The sequence below is a fragment of the Schistocerca americana genome, chromosome 8, assembly GCF_021461395.2.
Source record: "Schistocerca americana isolate TAMUIC-IGC-003095 chromosome 8, iqSchAmer2.1, whole genome shotgun sequence".
Lineage (NCBI taxonomy): Eukaryota > Metazoa > Arthropoda > Insecta > Orthoptera > Acrididae > Schistocerca > Schistocerca americana.
Genome location: NC_060126.1, coordinates 412,249,520 through 412,271,107, shown reverse-complemented (window position 1 = coordinate 412,271,107; position 21,588 = coordinate 412,249,520). Strand labels below are relative to the sequence as shown.

At 44.0% G+C, this 21,588-nt stretch overlaps 1 protein-coding gene across 1 annotated transcript in view; it reads left to right on the top strand.

The window, feature by feature from the left end:
* Window positions 1-21,588, top strand: part of LOC124545891 (roundabout homolog 2-like) — a 187,120-nt gene that overhangs the window by 122,993 nt on the left and 42,539 nt on the right. The window contains exons 9-14 of the mRNA XM_047124851.1: window positions 179-421; window positions 3,492-3,717; window positions 6,962-7,077; window positions 11,801-11,988; window positions 15,561-15,715; window positions 19,940-20,211. Coding sequence (XP_046980807.1) covers window positions 179-421; window positions 3,492-3,717; window positions 6,962-7,077; window positions 11,801-11,988; window positions 15,561-15,715; window positions 19,940-20,211 — 1,200 coding nt within the window. The remainder of the gene's footprint in view (window positions 1-178; window positions 422-3,491; window positions 3,718-6,961; window positions 7,078-11,800; window positions 11,989-15,560; window positions 15,716-19,939; window positions 20,212-21,588) is intronic.

The window sequence follows — 21,588 nt, the reverse complement described above, 5'->3', positions numbered from 1 at the left end:
CGTCATGCCAGTGGAACGATGTTTTATTTGTAATTGTCACTGACCTGTTTTTCCTAAAGCCCTTTGTCGCTGCTACTGCTGAACGGCTCTCGTGCCCAGAGAAGAGGTTTCTAAAGAGAAAGGTGCTTCTGCATTTGGTCCTACGTTGCACGTGTTGACCGACTTGTACGTTTTGCAGGTGGAGGGCTTGCGGCCGGATACGCGCTATGCTGTGGTGGTGCGTTCCGAGACGCCCGCGGGAGTGTCACGCGCCAGCCCCCCGTCGCACCCCACGCGGACTCTGCCCCCGGGGGGCGGCAGCCGCCCCCACTCCCAGGAGCAACGCCGCCTGCAGGCCGCCAGGGAGGCGCTCGGCCGCCTGCAGATCCTCCTCAATGCCGCTCAGCCCATCAGCTCAAATGCGGTGCGACTTCGCTGGCAGGTGTGTGCCACCATCCTACTGTAGGGACGCTACCCACCAGACTACTAAAACCATACAACCCCCTAAAGGGGTTTCACAGCAGTACATGACTGCGATCTTCTAAGGAAGTAGGCTAGACATCCGAGAAGCTCACTCCTATCTTATCCACTTTCCCTCCGCTGGTAGAAAGACTCTCAACACGCTCGAGCTGGATTTTATAATAACAGTTGTGCTCTGCCATTATCTGTGGAATACGCAAGTCTTCTACGTTGGTAGGTGATGTGACAGAAGAAGAAATGGGAGTCGACACGGAAGACGTAGGGGACTTAGGATTAGTCAGAGTTCCACATAATTTTGAAAGATTTGCGATTACCTAAGGCTCAAGTGATAGATAGCACTTCTTTGGGTTTGCTAAAATTTTTGGAAGTGCAACCAAAGGAATACTCAAGTTGGTTTTGTGGAGCCTAAGGAGACATGGGAGAGAAGAAAGAAAAAGATTCAGAAATAAAAGTAAAAGCCCTAGATAGCACGATGACGAAAGAATTCGTAGCACCTTCGAAAACCACAAAAGATCGAGAAGCAATAGGTTTAAATCGAATGAGTACAGAATCAGTTAAACATGTAGTAGCGTTGTCATTACACCTTCAATTGTTACATTTGTTTAATACATACTGGGAGCTAGAAGACGTACCAGAAAATTGGAAGAAGACGAAAGTAATATCGATATATATGAAAACAGAAAAAATTATACGAGAATACTACTGAAGGATAAGCTTACTTCAAACACCATATAAACTATTTGCAAGAATTTTAAAGAGGAGACTGGAAACAGTAGTACAGTGTTTGCTATTGGAGAAACAGGCCGTATTGAGAAATGGATGATCAACGACTGACGCAGTTGAGAAACAGAGAGTTCAACAAAGAGACACATATTGCTTTCTATATTCTGAGAAAGCCTTTAATAATGTGGTAAGAGAAAAGTTATGAATAATGGAGGACCACTACATTTTATATCAGCTATCAAAGGTCTGTATAATGAACCTCATTAATTTTGGGTATATAAGATATATTTACAGGAATAATACAAATAAATAAAGGATTGAGACAAGGCTGCATTTTACCCTATACACTGTTCAATATTTACATTGAGGACGCAGTCTGCAGATGGAATACTAGGACTAACACTGAGGCACAACTAAACAATTCGGTAAAGCTAAAATAACTCCTATATACTCAAGACTTTGCACTAAAATTTTCAGAAAGAGCCGATTTACAAAAACGAATTTATGAACTAAACTATATATCTGCAAACGACGATATGAAAATATCTTCTAGTAAGTCTATGTCAGTGGCATGTTGTGAAAAATATTTAGTTAAGACCAAGGTAGAAGTTGATGAAAAGACAATAGAACAGGTAAAATATTTTAACTATCTTGATTGTAAAATATCTTATGAATACGAAGAAGATATGCAGATTGAGTTAAATAGATTTGAAAGTATCTGTGGGACAAATGATAGAACTTTAAACAATAAAATACTGAAAGAAACACACTCGCATTGCCAACCCTATTATATGGATGTGAATCGTGGTCACTGGAAAGAGAGAGAGAGAGAGAGAGAGAGAGAGAGAGAGAGAAGAGAGAGCGAAAGAAAATATGCAAGGATTGAAATGCACATTTCTTAGAATAGTAAAGGGATGTAAATGAATGGATAAAATACGAAATTAAGATAATCAAAAGCAGCTGAAAATGTGCTGTGTGAAAGAAAAACTGGGGGTAAACAAAAATAAATCTAACGAACATCTACAAGAATTGATCTACTGAGACTACCGCTTCAGATAAAGAAACGCACCCGCATTGCAAAAGGGAAAAGAGATCGTGTCAGACCAAGATAGCGTGGGTACCGTAACAGTCCGCAACTGACCTGTCACAGAAGAAGAAGATGGAGACATTGAAGATATGAAGGGCAAGTAAGTGCTATAACTATCGCAAAATCAACTTAACGCATTATGCGCTGAGTGCTGGATGACCATTAGTTTTGTTTTAGGAAAGCTAATGGCACCAGGGAGCAGTTCTGACGTTGCATTTGATAATCTGCACATTGGATTTTTAGTGCTATAAAAAGCGTCCGATAACGTTAAATTGTGCAAGATGTAGGGAATTCTCGCGAAAGTAGGTGTAAGGTATAGGCGTAGACGGGCAATGTAAATAGGTTCAAGGGAAAGAGGGGAAAATAATAAGAGGATCAAGGACAAAGAGATAGGAATAAAAATGGTATAAGACACAATTGTAGTATTTCGCTTCACCTCTTCAGTCTTTACACTGAAGATGGAAAGGCAAAAATAAAAGAAAGGTTCAAGAGTGGTATTAAAATTCAGGATGAAAAGATATCAGTGATAAGTTTCGCTGATAATGTCGCTGCAGTGAATGTAAGGAAGAACTGTAGAATGAGCAGTATAATGAACTCACACTATGGATTGCGAGTAGACCGAAGAGGAACGAAAGTGATGGTGAGTAGCGAATGTAAGATTAGCGACAAACGTAGCATCGGAACTGGGGATTGCGAAGTGAATGAATTCTGCTACTTGGGAAGCAGAGTAGCATACGAGGGACGAAGTGATGACGAGCAGACTGAGTGGTCACTACTAGCAAGTTCATATGACGTCACTGTATGGAGCAATGCGTTGAGTTTCGGCATTTAACTCTGAACGTCTGCGTCAGGTCTGGAGGTCAACAACTGCGTGCCGTCAGCAGTCATCCTCTTATTGGAAAATGCTAGAACCGGAAATCCCTTCAGAAAGATATCCTCAACAGGCACTCTGTCTGCCCCTCTATTAGCTCGTCTAGAGCTCAGGTGAAAAGTCTTAATGTTGCAGTGGGTCAGAAATCCAACTGCATGCTTTGTGTAGAGAATAAAAAATATGAAAACCCACACGCACCACAGTCACTGTACACATAACAATGATGGAGAAACACTCGGCCGGAAGCTCGTGCATTTGAAAACACTTGACGCGGCTGATAGGTGGGCAATAGTTTACGCCTGAGAACTCATCGGCAAAACAGATATTTAGCACTGGCGATGATGTTGGCAGGTGTTGGGCGCTGAGGAGCTGGTGGAGGGCGTGTACGTGCGCTACCGCGACCTGTCGGCGGCCGAGCCTTCCTTCGGCCTGGTGACCGTGATGAACGCGGGCGCCACCGGCTACACCGTGTCCGGGCTGCGCGCCTTCACGCGCTACCAGTTCTTCCTGGTGCCCTTCCACAAGGCCCTCGAGGGCCGGCCCTCCAACACCATCACGGCACGCACCCTCGAGGACGGTAAGCACCAAGCCGGCTACTGTGCACACTTCCTGGGTATATATAGATGATTATACACTGCAGTACTTCCCGACTGTATTTGAGTCCTTGATGATTTTTGTTCGCAGGGTTTTAGGCCGTGGTCCTAGGCATAGCTTACTGCCGAGAGGCAACTTTAGAGCACAAAGTCTATGGATAACCACTCACACAGACATGTACCTTCATAAAAATTTTAGTCATCATCTCAAGCAGAACAGACGGGTGATCAAAACATTAGTCGACATCCAGAATGAGATTTTTCACTCTGCAGCGGAGTGTGCGCTGATATGAAACTTCCTGGCAGATCAAAACTGTGTGCCCGACCGAGACTCGAACTCGGGACCTTTGCCTTTCGCGGGCAAGTGCTCTACCAAGTACCACTACCGAGTTCGAGTCTCGGTCGGGCACACAGTTTTGATCTGCCAGGAAGTTTCATATCAGCGCACACTCCGCTGCATAGTGAAAATCTCATTTTGGAAACATCCCCCAGGCTGTGGCTAAGCCATGTCTCCGCAATATCCTTTCTTTCAGGAGTGCTAGTTCTGCAAGGTTCGCAGGAGAGCTTCTGTAAAGTTTGGAAGGTAGGAGACGAGATACTGGCAGAGGTAAAGCTGTGAGGACCGGGCGTGAGTCGTGCTTCGGTAGCTCAGATGGTAGAGCACTTGCCCGCGAAAGGCAAAGGTCCCGAGTTCGAGTCTCGGTCGGACACACAGTTTTGATCTGCCAGGAAGTTTCATTAGTCGACATGGCTAAACGAGGCTGTGACCCACATTACTTGGAGGACGAGATCGATTATTTAAGTAATGGTTTGAGAAGAAAGAGCTACTCAAAAAAAAAAAAAAGGCTAAAGCCTAAAATAACTAGGAAAAAGCATCAACTGAAGGGAGACTTTTCTTCTCATTCGTAAAAACCTGTGCCAGTGGCGTCGTCGGATGAGGAATGGAGGGGCATGTGGTTAGCACACCACTCTCTCGGTCGTTGTCGGGTTTCTTGACCTTTTGGAACTGCTACTAATCGCTCAGTTGGCATAGTGAGCGGGGTCCACTCCCTGTCAGTAATCCCAGCATGGAAAAATCCCTGGCAGTGCCCTGAATCGATTCTGGGTCCTCCGAATGGCAGTCAGCCGTGCTGACCACTCAGCTATGGTGCGGACGTCATCAGAATGCTGACACAGTACTGACACTGTCTTTAAACCAACAAGATAGGTGTGCGAACATTTGAACACTGGGAAGGACCTATGTTCGCCTTTGCCGCAGCAAGAGTGTATAAAATCACTTGCAGATAATGTCCAGTGTACATAGACTGTGGCGCAAGCCCGTGACCGGGCTATTGGTGTGGCTGCAGGTGGAGTTCAGCCTTTCCTCGCCGTGGTACTAGGAGAGCGAGAGTGGTGGGTGTATCGCCCTAGCTGACTGTTAGCCCCTGGGAAGATGACCGGTATCAATTGATATCAGGCTGAGTAGACCTGGGGCTTTCCACGAGCGACTGGAACGAAGGAAAATTCTAACACCCATTTCGGGACTGAACCCAGGACCACTAGGCCCGTAGTTTAGTGCTGCACCCAACAGATGGTCACGGCTGCAGTCCTCGCACCTCGGCCTGCTAGTTCTTACATTCCCTCCGATGATACGTGTCTTGCTGTCAATCAGCAGGTGGTGTCACTTTGACATCACCACTGGTCCTCCTTTCAAGGGAAAAATCTCCGGGTTATTAAGCCTCTCCCAGCGGGTTGAACGACCTCATTTCTGCCTGCTCTCTGTGGGGGAAATCGTTTTAGTAGCTAGGTTGCGTATCGGGCACTGACTTTTGTTGCGTGGAACTCCACTACCCCTTTGTGTTCATTGCGCTCAGCCTTTGACGGTCCACCATTTCCTGACGGAATGCCCTTTTTTTAACCACTTATGCTCTCGTTTGTGTATGACGTCTGAGTTATCGGCCGTTTTAGCTAACGACGGGCGGGCTGTCAATCGCGTTTTACTTTTTACCCGTCGGAGCAATATGGCGAAGGCCATTTAATTTTTGGTTTAGGACCTCCGTTTCTCTATGGCGTATTTTATAGACCTATCTCTACGTCCCTGGTTTTACCTGTCTTCTCTTCCGTCTATTGCGATCAATATGTAGTCGTTTTCAACTCCTCTCTTTGTCTTCGTGTTCTGCAGCTCTGACGTAGGCGCGTAAGACCGTAAATGTTTTTGCGCCCTAAAACAAAACAAAACCCCAGGTTTTAGCAACACATGAGCAATAGGAGTCAGAGAAACACGGATAAATCGACAGTAGCTGATTATTATCAGAGACCCGGGAACCATCCAATAATTTCTACACTAGGATGTACAGAGAGGCAATGGAAATTCAAAAGCATAAAAAAGTAGTTTAGTAGAAAAGAAGAAGACCTGATTATAAGAATTAGGTAAGTTATGGGTTTTAGTTTTAAGTAAAGGAAATAGCTCCAATTCTTCCCCAGTACAAACTCCCTAACATACGTAGTCGCGATTCTGTGATCTTTGACAGCTGTGTAATGATACCACGAACCGATCTTGAGTGGATATGTATAAACGGTTCGGTCTACTAAGTTTGTTAAAGTCTGATGCAGTTTTCTGAGTCTTTGCATATTCTAGTAATGTCTCTAGCACTGCGAAACGAAACTTCAGCAGAGAAATATGCCTCGGACCACGGCGTACAGTATGAAACACGAAAGAAATTAACAAGTTTGACATGATGTCTACGGGCAACTAAAAACGTTTAATTTACGTTTTGCCAGAAGCATTTCACATTAACTTATTCAGCGACCGTCAGTAGCCTGTATTACACTCGCACTTTAAACTATTCTGGGCGTGTCATTCTCATGCTGAACACTTGCAGTTTGTGTAGGAGGTGTTCTTTATGCGCCCTAGTCGTTTGCTGGTAAAGTTGTTTTTTCCGCCTACACCACTGTTTGTAGCTCTTTAGTACCATGGTGCCATATGTGAGTTAAAGGTAATAAAATTAAGTGAAAAAATTTTCGTACTCCAGGCCACTGAAGATGCGTGAATAGTTCCAGGTGAAATGTGTCTGGCAAAACGAAAACCCGATTTATTCGTTGTTCATAGACACAGCAAAAAAATCATTAAAATATTACTACTAGCAACCGAGAAGTGAGAGGTGGAGAATGTTAAAGATTATATCTCCTGCAAAGATTTCGCAGCTCGCATGTGCATTAATACCCGCCTTGCCTCCTTTTTTTGTACAGCTCCATCAGCATCCCCAGAAAATGTGCGAGTGAGGAGGCTCAATTCTACTGCAGCCAGTATCTTTTGGGATCCTGTTGCGCCTGAGTATCTAAACGGAATGCTTCAAGGATACAATGTAAGTCATACTAGTTGTTATTTTTAAACAAATCTTCCAGGTAAACTGCTATGATTTAAAACGCTGGTACATCTTTCTGCTTCACGAACGCCTTCTGAAGCAGTCCAACAATAATTAATTTATTGTGGACTTTTTGTAGTTTACCTCAAATTAGTGAGTAAGAAAAAACACCGATACTATTCCACTAAAAGAGCATGGGACATGTGAAATCATTTATATATTTAGGGAGCAGCGACTTGCTGTAATGCAAACCAAAATACGTCGGTGGACACTTTGACTGAGACTTCGTGATCATGTGATCAGTGGTGAAATTTGCGTTCAGTAGCGAGTGGGAGCTATCGTGGAAAAGAAGACGTAAAATTGTCTACTGTGGTACGGACACGTACTTTGGACGTATCAAGAAACAACGGAAAAACGCGGGTTTTCGCGTTTTAAATGATAAACGACCTATAGGGATGACGTTGGCTGCCTGTTTCCCATCACGACACCCCGTCTCCACCCTTACCAAGTGCAAGAACCCGCCAAGTGGAGACAAAGAGACAAATAAGCGAACACTGTTACATTTTGGGAAACGCACCGAGGAAGAAAAAGAACAAGAAAAGAAGAAGAGGAGGATTTATGGCCTATAACAAGAGAGTAACGGATGTGAAATCTCTAGTAGGGAACGCAGATTTGTTGGAAGAGTCCTAGGAAATGTCAATGTGTCGGCAAAGAAAATCTCATACAAGACACCAGAGTGACAAACCCCAGACCATTCCTGTGGTGTTGGAGGTGTGACGGTCGACATCGAACGAATTCATAGTAGCAGTGCTAGGATCGGAGAAGACTGAGGTAGCCCAAAAGGAAGTGCAAGGTAAGTGTTTGGTGAACTTCAATGCAAATCTTTGAAGAAAAGCGGACAATGTTTTTGCAAAACACTATTGGATACATATAATTACGTGTGTTGTCTGCTCTTTCGGCCATGTCCGAAAGAACAGACACCACATATAAGGTGCGACGACGAAAGATCCTTTCTTTTAGTGGGATGTGTGTATTGGTCCAAAGAGTAACAAAAAAAGTCGAAAAGTTGTTGACTGATTTACTTCGAACTTTTCTACGATATTCAAATAAACATAGGCTACGTATTTTATTAGGAAAAAGCTATCGGCAAAAATCCTGAAATTTATCGACCGACATACTTCAAATTTTAAGCAGTAGTCTAATATAGATTAAAACAGCTATGTATTTTTGTAAACAACAATGAAGAGGTTTTCTTTTAAAACCGACTGTGACGAAAAAAATGCTGTGCTGGGCTGAAAAAAATGAGTCGTTTCGTTTCCTTCCTCGCAATCTGTTTTAACAGATAAAAATAAAGTTGTATTTATGGTTTCTCAGCTTATTAGTAGAATATTATTACGGGATCTGATTCATCCGAAATTTTGTTATCCAACCCGACTGCAGGTTAAAACTATGCGAAATACTATCACTGGCGCTACCATCATCCCAGATCTAAGAGCAGGGAAGTTTCTCATATACCATAGAGCAATTATCCCAACAAGTTTATCCGTTCAAACGACTTCTTTCCAAGTCATGGTTTCGTTGGCAGTAACAACAAACAAGGCTCAAGGTGAGAGAGAGGGAGAAGAGTAGGCGGACAGAAAGGGGGGAGGAGGGATGGACATGGAGAGAGGAAAGACGGAGATGGCCATAGAGAGTGCGGAAGAGAAGGTGCAGAGAGATAGGAGGAGATGGACAGAGAGGGGGACAGGAGATAATGGACAGAGATAGGAGGAGGAGAAGGGGAGGGAGGAGGAGATGGACAAAGAGAGTGAGAAGGACATTAGGGCGTATACCCGACTCCCATACACATTCAGCAACTGAAAATTGTAGATGGGTTCACTAGTACATTATATGATCAAAAGCATCTGGACATCTATTAGTGGACATTAATATGAGGTGTATCCATCATTCCTCTTTATGATGGCTTCAGGTCTGCTGGGAACGCTTTCGGTGAGGTGTCTTAATGTCTGTGGAGGAATGGCAGTCCATTCTTACTCAATAGCCGATATCAGAGATGGAAGTGATTTTGGACGCTTGTATCTGGAGTGAATTCGACATTCATACTCATCCCGAAGGTGTCTCACTGGGTTCAAGTTGGGTGTCTGGGCAGACCAGTACATTACAGGAATGTTACTGTCCACAAACTATTTCCTCACCAATGGTGCTTGCTGCTTTCGAAGGTTACATTTTCATGCTGATACAGTCAGGTACTCCAAACTTTTCCTGCACTGTACCAGTAAGCAGTACTGTAAAATGTATTCACATCCTTCGGCATTTTTCATTTTCTTAAGTGCAGTAGGATACCCACACCCTAATCTCAAAAGACACTCCCATAATGTACCAGCACCTCCTCCATATGTCGCTGTTGGCACCACACATGACAGCATGCAATGTTCTCCAGGCATCGACCGAAGTCAAACCCTTCAATCGCGTAGCCACATGGTATAGCGTGATTCGTCACTCCAAACCACTTGTTTCCAATCATCATCTGCTTTACACCCTCTCAAGCGTCACTTCGCACTTGCTACTGAAAAGTGTGATTTCTGAGGAGCTGGTAGACCATTCATTTTAACTCGCTAAGCACAGTTGTTCTGCTAGAGGGACTGCTCTTAGCACTTTGGAACTAACGAGTGATTCCTTACGCCGATTTCGTCTGACTTTTTAGGCAGCCTCCTTAAGGCTCAACAGTCTCTGTCCGTCATTATTTGAGATCTGCCTGGTCTTTGTTTGGGAGCGGTTGCTCCTTCCTGTCTCCGCTTCACAATTGTATCCCAAGCGGTCGACTTTGACAACTTGAGAAAAGTTCAAATGCTGCTGATGGATTTGTTACTCTGGTTAGACACGACAATTAGTCCTCGTTGGTAGTGATTGAGCTCTCATGATCCACCCGACCTCCTGTTATTGCTTCTCTACTGACAAGACGATATTCCACGACAGTTTCTATACTGGCGGCTCCACCTCCCGTTGCATCAATCTTGCATTACATGCGAGTATCCGCATACTTTTGATCATTAGTAAGTACAGTGATTCGGTATGGTTGAATAAAAGAAGGAAAATAAGTTTGTCAGATATTCTAGAATAGTCATGACCACGTTGGAAAGCACCTGAATTTAAACAAATGCGAATATGTATATATTATGGCGATTAAAATGTAACATAGCTACAGGAAAAGCTTTATCAGTCTCGTTTTTTAGTTCATGGTACCTGTTATTACACAGCTGATGTGTCAATGTCATACTGCCGATTTTTTATGTAAACAGCGAATAAATAAAAATCATGCACTGGCGAGCACACAGTCCACCATTTAAAAAATTGTATATCAAGTTATATCAAGCAGCCTATGTGACAGGTTGTACGTGTATTTCATTTTTCATTAATGATATTTTATTGACATTATACAGGGTGTACTTAAAGTCCTGGGAAACTTTCAGTTATTTATTGCACAGGAACTAAAAATTGTTCAGATGTCATACATATGGCATTTGAAGAGAAACTCTGGAAATTTTTTTTACAAACATTCGATATGGGAACACTGAATGACTCAGCAGACGTCAATACGGTAATCGAATTCTTTCCATATCCCTCCCAGCATGGCATCGTCGACTGTAGCAGTCGCTTCCCGTATTCTCTTCCGGAGCTCTGCTACATCACGTGGTTGATGCGGTACATACACCAGATCCTTAATGTGTGCCCAAAGAAAAAGGTCACACGGAGTGATAGCTGGTGGTCGGGGAGGCCATTTCGAACTCCAACACGCAGAAAGCTCGCTCCGCACTTGAACTCGCCATGTTTGCGACTAGCGCTGACTATCGGCAAATTACCAAAGTACACTTTGGTGGTATATATGAAAAAATTAAAACTTTCAGAGTTTCTCTTCAAAATGACATATGTATGATATCTGTATAATGTTTGGTTCTGGTGCTATAAATAATTCAAAGTGTTCCCGGACTTTATGTGCACCCTGTATTATTTATAGTTACTTTAATGGTGCATTGCATATGTCCATGCAGACATTAGGAATCTATAGCAGCAATTTAAATGCGAAGCAGTTAGTGGCTTACATGTATCCATTTTCTAATAACCGGAGTGTGAATGGCAGCGTTTCTGCCGTTTGCGTTGCTCGTCACTAGTTAGTCTTGCGCTTTTAAATGTATTCCTCGTTTGTAAAGAGAAGCCAGCAGAATGCGTCATTCGACACATGTGAAAAATTCTGGAATAATGCGAAGGAAAGCAGAAGCTCTAAAGCAGTGTTAAGTTTATTACATCCACAGCTGTCGTCTTACGTACAAATTCACCTACACTTTTTTTTTCTTTTGGTGTGCCATTTTTCTTGCTTCGTTAAAGACGGTTTGCTCGCCATGCAAAATAATCCTTTATGAATATCAATGTTTTCTATCGTGGCTGCAATAAGCGTTGTTAATGCTATCGCACGAAATCTGTGTTACAATTATTACGCCAGAAAATAATGCCTTATTGTTCGTAGGGTTGAAACGGTTGTGCTAGTCTTCCCGTGTTGTCTCCTGTTCTCTCCAGTGGAAACGTTTGTTCACAAGGTGCAAGCGATTAATAGTAAACAATGGCGAATTGTCTGCGAATGCTTGTTCCAGTGTAAACAATGCTGTAGCGTTACGTCTGATTTGCCAGTGTGACATGGGTTGTAATACACTCGCTTCCTGCCGAGCAGGTGCTGGTGATGGTGAACGGCAGCAGCGTCTTCGCGCACCTGTCCGTGAACGCCAGCACGGCGTCCTTGCTGCTCAACAACCTGACGTCGGATAACGTGTACAGTGTGCAGGTGTCGGCCTACACAGTGGTCGGTTCCGGGCCCTTCTCCACGGCTGCCGCGCTCGGGGGCGATCGAAGTTCTCCCAGGTGAGCATACTCTATGTCTACTCCAGACGCCAAACTCACTGTCCTGCGTCTTTAACACTCAGACAATATTCCATGAAAGAAAAGTGGATTGACAATCAGTTGTATTTAATTTTAAAAATATTGCGGGTGACATTTCTGGCCTCGGAGCTGTGTGTGGAGGGAGCTTTGATATGGGTTCTCCAGCAATGCAGAGAGTGAAATCAAGAAGGCTTCCTCAAAAGGAACTTCTTTTATTGACTGATGCCTTCCATACAGTGTAAGGGAAAAAAAATTCGCTTCAGTTGTAAGTAACTGAACTTTTTTATTGCACGACCAGTATCTAAGATTAAAGCTCCACCATCAAGTGCCACCAAATAATTAAAAAGTCATGAACTTAAGGCGGCGCCGCAGTCAGTCACAAGGAATAAAACCCACGCCACACAAGGCATCGGAGCGGAGATGCAGCAGCCCTAGCTTAGATGGTCTTATCAGCTGTCGAGGCATGCACCCCAGTTGCTGTACCTATGCTCCTTTCCCTGAATGTCGTCCCCGCACGCAACAGCTTGAAAGTTATGAGAGCCTGCTCCAAGTTAATTGTAGTACAGTACAAAAGAGGAAATGTAATCTTCCATAAGAATCATTGCTATCGCTTTAACCAAAAGTAAACATGCGTTTGCACAATCTCCATAAATACAATTACGTTAAATTGAATGTAAATATCCAACCGAATGAAAAGTGGCGAATCGAAATTATTTGATCTACTTCAGGGGAAACGAAGGAAAAGTTTGGAAAGGGAAAATGAGGGACAAGAAATAAAAACTTCGAGTTTTGTCGCTGACACTGTAATTTTGTCGGAGAATGCGAAGGATTTGGATGGTCAGTTGAATGGAATGGGTTCTGTATTGAAAATAGGTTACATGAATATCAACAACAGTATAACAGGAGTAATTCAATGTAGTCGAATTAAATCAGGTGATGGTAACAGAATAAGACTAGTAAATGGGACACTACAAATAGCAGATCAGTATTTGGGCAGCAAAGTAACTGTGAATGAGCAAAGTGTGGGGGGGGGGGGGGGGGGAGGGGGGAAGGGGGGGATGTAAATAGAAGATTGGTAATAGCAACAAACCTTTTCTTAAAACGTGAAACATGTTAATATCGATTATAAATTTACATGTTAGCAATTCTTTTCTTATAGTACCATAAACACTGTGGCAACGAAGGTCATGGGACACCACCTAATATCGTGTCGAGTCTCCTTTTGCCCGTTGTGTTGCAGCAGTTCGACGTGGCATGGACTCAACAAGTCGTTGGAATTTTCCTGAAGAAATAGCCATGCGGCTTCTATAGCAGTCCATAGCTGCGAAAGTGTTGCCGGTGCAGCATTTTGTGCACGAACTGACGTCTCAATTATATCTTCAAACAAATCGCGAAAAATTGTGTCCCGTGACATCGTTGTTTGGGAAATGAAGTCTATGAATTCTACGAATGCAAATGGTCTCCAAGTAGCCGGGCATAACCATTTATAGTCAATGTTCGGTTCAGTCAGATCAGAGAACCGAGTCGGTTCCGTGTAAACACAGCCAGCACCATAATGAAGCCATCACCAGTTTGTACAATGCCTTGTTGACAACTTGTTCATAGCCGGCCGGTGTGGCCGAACGGTTCTAGGCGCTTCAGTCTTGAACCGCGCGACCGCCACGGTCGCGGGTTCGAATCCTGCCTCGGGCATGGATGTGTGTGATGTCCCTAGGTTAGTTAGGTTTAAATGGTTCTAAGTTCTAGGGGACTGATGACCTCAGATGTTAAGTCCCATAGTGCTCAGAGCCGTTTGAACAACTTGTCCATAGCCTCGTGGGGTTTGTGCCACACTCGAATCCTACTATCAGCTCTTACCAACTGAAACCGTGACTCATCTAACCAAGCCACCCACGGCTTTCCGGTAGTCTAGGGTCCAATCGCTATGGTCACGAGCCCAAGAGAGGCGCTGCAGATGATGTTGTGCTGTTAGCAAAGGTACTCACGTCGGTCGTCTACTGCCATAGTCAATAAAGGCCAAATTTTGCCGCACTGTCCTAACGTATACGTTCCTCGTACGTCCCACATTGATTTCTGCGGTTATTTCATGCAGTGTTGCTTGTCTGTTAGCACTGACAGCCCGCATCTCGTGGTCGTGCGGTAGCGTTCTCGCTTCCCACGCCCGGGTTCCCGGGTTCGATTCCCGGCGGGGTCAGGGATTTTCTCTGCCTCGTGATGGCTGGGTGTTGTGTGCTGTCCTTAGGTTAGTTAGGTTTAAGTAGTTCTAAGTTCTAGGGGACTGATGACCATAGATGTTAAGTCCCATAGTGCTCAGAGCCATTTGAACCATTTTTTAGCACTGACAACTTTACGCAAACGCCGCTGCTCTCGGTCGTTAACTGAAGGACGTCGCCCACTGGGTTTTTCGTGGTGAGATGTAATGGCTGAAAGTTAGTATTCTCGGCACACTCTTGACACTGTCATCTCGAACTACAGAATTCCCTAACGATTTCCAAATTGAATACCCCATGCGTCTAGCACCAACTGCTATTCTGCATTAAAAGTCTGTTAATTGCCGTCGTGTGGCTATAATCACATTGTAAACCTTTTCACGCGAATCACCTAAGTACACATGACTGCTCCGTGAATACACTGCTCTTTTATATTTTGTCTACGCGATAATACCACCATCGGTATACGTGCATATTGCTATCCCATGACTTTCGTCACCTCAACGCTTGCATGGAGTGTAATCTTGTACGGAAGAGAAACGTGGACAGCAAAGAGACCGAGACAAGAAGAAGTTGGTAGCTGCAAATGGTACAAATGGCTCTGAGCAGTATGGGACTCAATATCTGAGGTCATCAGTCCTCTAGACTTGGAACTACTTAAACCTAAGGACATTGCGCACACCCATGCCCGAGGCAGGATTCGAACCGGCGACCGTACCAGCAGCGCGGTTCCCGACTGGAGCGCCTAGAACCGCTTAGCCGCCGCGGCCGGCTAGGTTGCTAGCATTTGAAATATTGTGCTGTAGAAGGACACTGAAAGTTATCTATATATATCGAATAGCTATTGAGGAAGTAACGAAACTAATTTGGGAGAAAATAAGGGTTGACAGGAAACTTCTCGAAACATGGAAGACTAGTCAGTTTGGTAGTGGATCGACTTGCCTGTGTGGAAGGGGGCCGGGGGGGGGGGGGAGGGGGTTGATAAAAATTGTAGAGGGCGACCAAGGCTTGAGTACAGTTACAAGGTTCAAAAGGATGTAGGTCGCATAGTTACCCAAAGGTGAAGAGGTCTGCACACAGTAGAATACCGAGCGAGGTGGCGCTGGTTCCTTTGAGAGGGCACGGCCGACTTCCTTCCCTAATCCGATGAGACCTATGACCTAGCTGTCTGGTCTCCTCCCCCAAGCAATCCAACCCACACAGTAGAATGCATGGAGAGGTGTATGGAAACAGTCTTCTGACTGAAGGTCACAACAACAATCAGATATACATCTAGATCATGTGTGACGGGTCGCCTGATGGAAAGTGTGTTGTGACGGCTGTGCTGTGTGGTGTGTTTGGTAGGGTTCAGCCGAGCAGGAGCGTCCACAGCGTGGTGCAGGAGACGTGGTTCCCCGCGGTCATCGTGGGCCTCGTGCTGGCCGTCTCTCTGGCGCTGTCCGCCGGCTACTACCTGAGGCACCGGAAGGCCATCAAGAAAGACATCAGCAACCTGAACGGTAAGAACGGCACCAGGAATGCGAGCGAGCCACACCTTACGTCTCACAATAATAGAAAATACTTTAAGGAACTGGAAAATCTGGTGCGCACGTAATAATTTATAAGCCAAATACAAGACGATAAACAAAAACTGATGATAAATGTAGGTGACACAGAAAAGGGCTGCATATGCCACATAGTCATCTGTCAAAAATGTACCATTGTTAAATTACGTCCATAAAATGGTAGCTATTTAGTGACGATCGCCAGGAGCTATGTGACTCACACCAACCGGACAAAATATTACTTTTTTCCTTTCAAGAGCATATTGATCATTTTGGAGCGCTATGGTGGTGTAGAACTGGTATCAGGCCGTAGTCTGACTCTCCAACGTTGACAATTCGAAAATTTTCCGGTCGAATTGAATGCTCAAAGAAAATTTCGGACTTTCAGCCGGTCGTTGCCAGCTACACTCCGTGACGATTCGACTGAGCACCTACCAGCCGCCTCCGGCGAGCCACCGAAGACACCGTATTCGATGGCTTATCTGCAGCGGCTGACAGGTGCCCAGTCGAAACGTCGCGGAGTGAAGGCCTAATTAACGACGGCCGGCTGCAAGCCCGAAATTTCTTTGAGTTCCACCGTTGTCGTAAATCATGATAGTGAATTAGGTCGTAAATGTCGGACTGTTGTGTGGAATCGGCGTAGTAAAATGGGTCAATGTTGAGAAATGATTAAATGGTTAGAAAAGAACTACTGTGTATGGATGTGCCTATGACCACACCGTGAAAGAAGTTGCCTTGTGTTATGGTGTAGCAATGCTGTCTGTCTAGAGTAGCCGACAGAAATCCGAGACGAGTGTCAAGTCTTATGAATGACAGTCGATGTTATTCCGAAAAGGAAGTACGTACGCCAGCGAAGGCAGTTCCACCTTAACCAGTTTTCGAGCGGACATTGCGAAAGAAACTGTACGCAGTGGATACTTGGATTAGGCTAGTTCACAAAACAACAACACGTGAAGTTGCACATCTTCAGTGGACCCAAACAACACATAAACTGGACAATAACTGACTGAGGGCGTATAGTGTGCTGTGATGAGTCGCGATTTCGCCTCTGTTCAAATTATCCAAGATGTCAAGTTCACCGACAGCCCAGTGAGGCGTGTAACTCACAATGTGCGTAGTGTGTATGTGCGTGATGTGTAGCTCAGGCCGAAAGTACAATTTCCCTAATGTTTTGGGGTGTTTTCTACGCCATGAACATAAACTAGGATGTTCATTTCGACAGTCTCGAGGACGAAGTGTCGCCATATCTTCTACTTCTTCACGACGAGTATACTCTGGACGCTCCTGTCTTGCAAGAGGACAAACTGCTGTGTTCACAGGGCAGCACGCATGCATTTCTCATTTGACGAACGATCACGCAAGCAATCGATCCGCGACTGGACCTTTAAACCACCCGACCGTAGCCTCACAAAAAAAATGTCAGGGACTGTTTGAGACAGCAGGTGAAATGTAGCATTCGAATACTCGAAATTTGATAGCTCTACGACATCTGAACACGAACAAGTGGCTATAGTACATATGAAGAAACTCTCTTCCACGTTTAATTGAAGCAGTTACCAAGGCTGGAGACCAAGTTACACGGTATAGCGTGATGTCTCCTACAGATTACTAATTTTTTGGACTGCGTTCTTCTTCTTATTATTATTATATTTGTTGTGAGGAACTGAGAAATGAGACTGAGTTTCTACGCAATTAATTAATATTTTGTGCCTTTTTCATATGTTTTCTAGATGGATAACACATTTTAACATGGAGTTTTACTTAATTTAATAAAATTAATATCTCTGGACCTTGCATATCGTTAATTATTTTCTTTGAACCGCTGATGACAGTCTTTATAACATTCACAATGAATCTGTACGTATTGAGTCAATAGCATACTTGTATAGTTACCTTATTGAATTGATACTTCATGACAGTGTTTCCGTAATTGGCAGTCTGCAGAATGGGAGAAAAGCTTGCAACAGCGTTGGGAGAACAGTTATATAGATCACGAATACTATGGGACGGACAGTGAGCCTTCGACGAAAATACATTCCACATTTTTCCATGCTTTTATTTTATACTTGTGGTGTGCCTTCTGACAATGCTTTTTATTTTCCATAAAATTAACGGTACGACTTAAACCCTTCCTAATCCGGGTTTCTAACTTCATCGTTTCGGATGCTCTGTTAGTAACACATCTTGTATGTCAGGCGTAGCTACCAGATAAGATAACACGAAGGAGTTAGCATACCAAGAGATGGTACAAGTAGAAACAGCGATCTAAGGTACCGCTTAATAGCTCAGTTCATCAGAGCATTTCTCGTTTAATGGCAAAGGTCTGGTTTCGCAACTGGGGATGTTAAGAGTGCTACACCTTCTCCTGAATTATGTGCTGCTAAGCGATTCGAATCAGGACCTTTTCCATTAAGGGGAAATGCTCTGATAATCTGAGCTATGAAGTCATACATGAGATTGGTGTTCCTACTTGTACCATCTCTTGTTATGCTAACTCTTTCGTGTTATCTTACCTGATACCTACATCTTAGTTAAAAGGTGTGTTATTAACATCGCATCCCGCCTGAGGCAAACGTTGAAGTTAGGAATTCTGGTTAAGGAGCGCTTAATGTTGTACCGCTGCAGGAATCCGATTTAATGTAACATGAAGTAAAAGGGATCATAAGCCAGCACATTAATTGTGTAAAACAAAACATGGGAAAACGTGGATTATATTCACATATAAGGCTCACTATTTATCCCTCATTATTTTTGACCCACATAACTGATCTCCCAATGCCGATATATACGTTTTTCGCAGACTGAAGCCTCTTCTGATGACGAAAGCATTTGTTGTCGCTATTGGCGGAGGACTGTACGAGAAAATGATAATTAGCAATCTTGCGAGGTTAATTCCTATCACGCTGGAGTGAAATTAAGAAAAAGTTATTTTGCTAAAAGTCGTGTAAAAAGAACAGAATTATAGCAAAAATCATAAAAACGGAAGCTACTGTATATTATTATATCAAAATTTTAAAAAATCCAAAATAAAGATATAAGGTGTTACAGGTATCAGAAAATCCTAGTTGGGAGAACCTGTATTCGGGTGCCTAAAATTTTGGGGATAAGATACGAATATGGACTAATAATCGTATTTTGGGTGTTGTAGCTCTTCTGAATATCTACCCTTGTAAAGGAAAATTCGATAAAGAGTTACTAGGTCTTCCGTCGTCGCTCAAAATACATTGTCGATCGTCGTCCAGACTATGCGCTGCCATCTAATGAGCAACTGTCGTGGATTCCATTGGTGTGTGGCGTATAAATATACAGTATCTGAGCATCACGTTCACGACGATTTACAAGTATTTCCAGCTCTAGACGGAATCCATATTTCAACGGGCAGTGTCTATTCGCGTGGCTGGCAGTGACTGCACGACAACAGTGCACTCACTCTCTCTGGCAGCAGATTATTATTTCTTACTCGCAGATACTCTTCCTCACAATGACGCGTGACCCTTGCCACAACAGCAAGGTAATAACGCGGTGGAAGATCGCACGTGTCCTACTTTGTTACTTTAGCAGGAGTCATCACTAACCACACCATTTAGTCCATTTGCGTGACATTTAATGTGTTGCGCTACATAGCAGTGTGACACCTCTTTACTCTGCGAAAGGGTTCGAGTCTAGATGCGGCATGCACTTGTAATTACACTGGAGAAATCTTCCCCGGTTATCAGCCAAATGGTAGTTTCTTCTTGAAAGAACGTTTTACCGAGTTAACCATTCATTGTTGTAGAGGAGAAGTAACATCACTGGTGGTCACCATTAGAAAACCTACCGGAATGTTACTTCAGGACGACACTTCTACTCTTGTGTTCCTATACGACAGTAATTTATACAGAACTTTTATTGCCCTTGTACTGTATAGAGAATGATTCGAGTTATAGATTAAGAATTTCATTTTGCTTATAACTGGAGAAGATTTCATCAGTAAAATTCACCAATAAACTTGTATTCTCACACAATTCTAATTTGGTAGTTAGTTTTACAATTCTCATACACTCAGTCACACAGAGAATGATTCTTGCTAGAGCGAGGGTATGTTAATGAGATGAAGTGCCTTGTCACTGGAGTAGACCTTTAGGCTGCCCAATTCGCAGCTAGCAAGTGCCATTGTTACACCCGACCCTTCCGTGCCAGTGATGAACGCAAACGACATCTGCCAGCTGAAACTGACGGACGGCAAGGACACGTTGTGGATCGACAGCGGCGTCGGCGTGGGGGGCGACAGCGCGTGGGGCGGCGCCGAAGCGAAGGCGGCGGCTCTGGGGGCGGCGCAGACGGCCAAGGAACTGGCCGCCGCCCACGCTGAGTACGCCGAGGTGGACGCCCGCGGACTGCTGCTGGCGCTGCACCCCAGGCCTGCGCCGTATGCCACCACCAGCCTGCTGCCCGCCAGGAGGGACGCCGAGGTAAGCCGGGCCACCAACCGCCACCCGCCACCCGCCACCCGCTCCTGCTCCATGCAGACTAACGTGAACGGTAAATGCGCAGTCGGCAGGGCACGCGTGGGGAGAGCAGTAGTGGTGGGGGTTACAGGCAGGCGCTGTAGGGGAAATGCCGAGCGCTGAAGGGAAGGTGCCATTCTAAACTGAAGCCTACACTCATATTTTTTGTAAACAATAAATGGAGCACCTCCGTGCCCACATTTGCATGTTGACCATTCAAAAAGGCCTCTTGGCACCTCTGCTTTGCTTAAAATCTGTAAAGAATAAAAGTAGTGATTTATTTTTGCCCCGCTTTCTGATCATGTGTAACTTTCAGAGAAGCCCCGTGTGACATCATTTTTAAGCAACACCTACATTGCTCATGTTTTATCTTCAAATTTGCTTCTTTTCCCAAAATACATCGGTGTTTATACAATGTCACCTCAATAACATGTTGTGCAGATGGGAGTGCGACCGAGCTCTGAAACCATGGTTTATCAAATTTATTAAGTGAGGAACCGAGGAGAAGTAAGGTTAATAGCTTATGGAAAAGCATATCCTCTGTATAAAAATGAACACGTAATGTCTTCACATATGCTGTTCCAAAGATCACATCGATTCCCTTTTCACACCAACTTATTCCATAGTTAATGGAATACCACAGTACATGGTGAAGTTTTATGTAATAACCATATGACGAAATACTCTTTGTATGGTATCATTAGCCAAAACGTATTTCTATACCTGAAATCATTTACCGGTATGAAGTATGAGGAATGCTGTGGATACATCATTCTGTCTTTATCGCTGGTACACGCGATGGCAAATTGGTGTGCGACATCAGATGAATTTCCTCAAGAGTCTTGGCAGACAGAGACATCCACCAAGTTTGATAAAAAATTCAGTATGGTAGCTGAAGTTCATAAGCACCAACATATAATGTGATATGCAGCAAACGCAAAACTATGGCTACGTCTTTCCTTTAATCAAAAACTTCTTCGAATTTCGCGCAATAACTTACTTATGTATGGTAGCTGAAGTTCATAAGCACCAACATATAATGTGATATGCAGCAAACGCAAAACTATGGCTACGTCTTTCCTTTAATCAAAAACTTCTTCGAATTTCGCGCAATAACTTACTTAAATGAAAATATCTACAAAGCTATTGAAAGATTACCGTCAAACTGCCTTGCCTAGAGACGCCAGATGAAAGTTGATGTTGTCAAACCCTGAATGAAAATTGCGCAACGGATCTGGGGAGGGGAGCTTGAGAGCGCTACGTTTCTGTACGATACTAGGCAAGGGGCTGGAGGGTTCACACACTGATGTGTGAGCCCCTGCATTCTATATCTTTTATTTT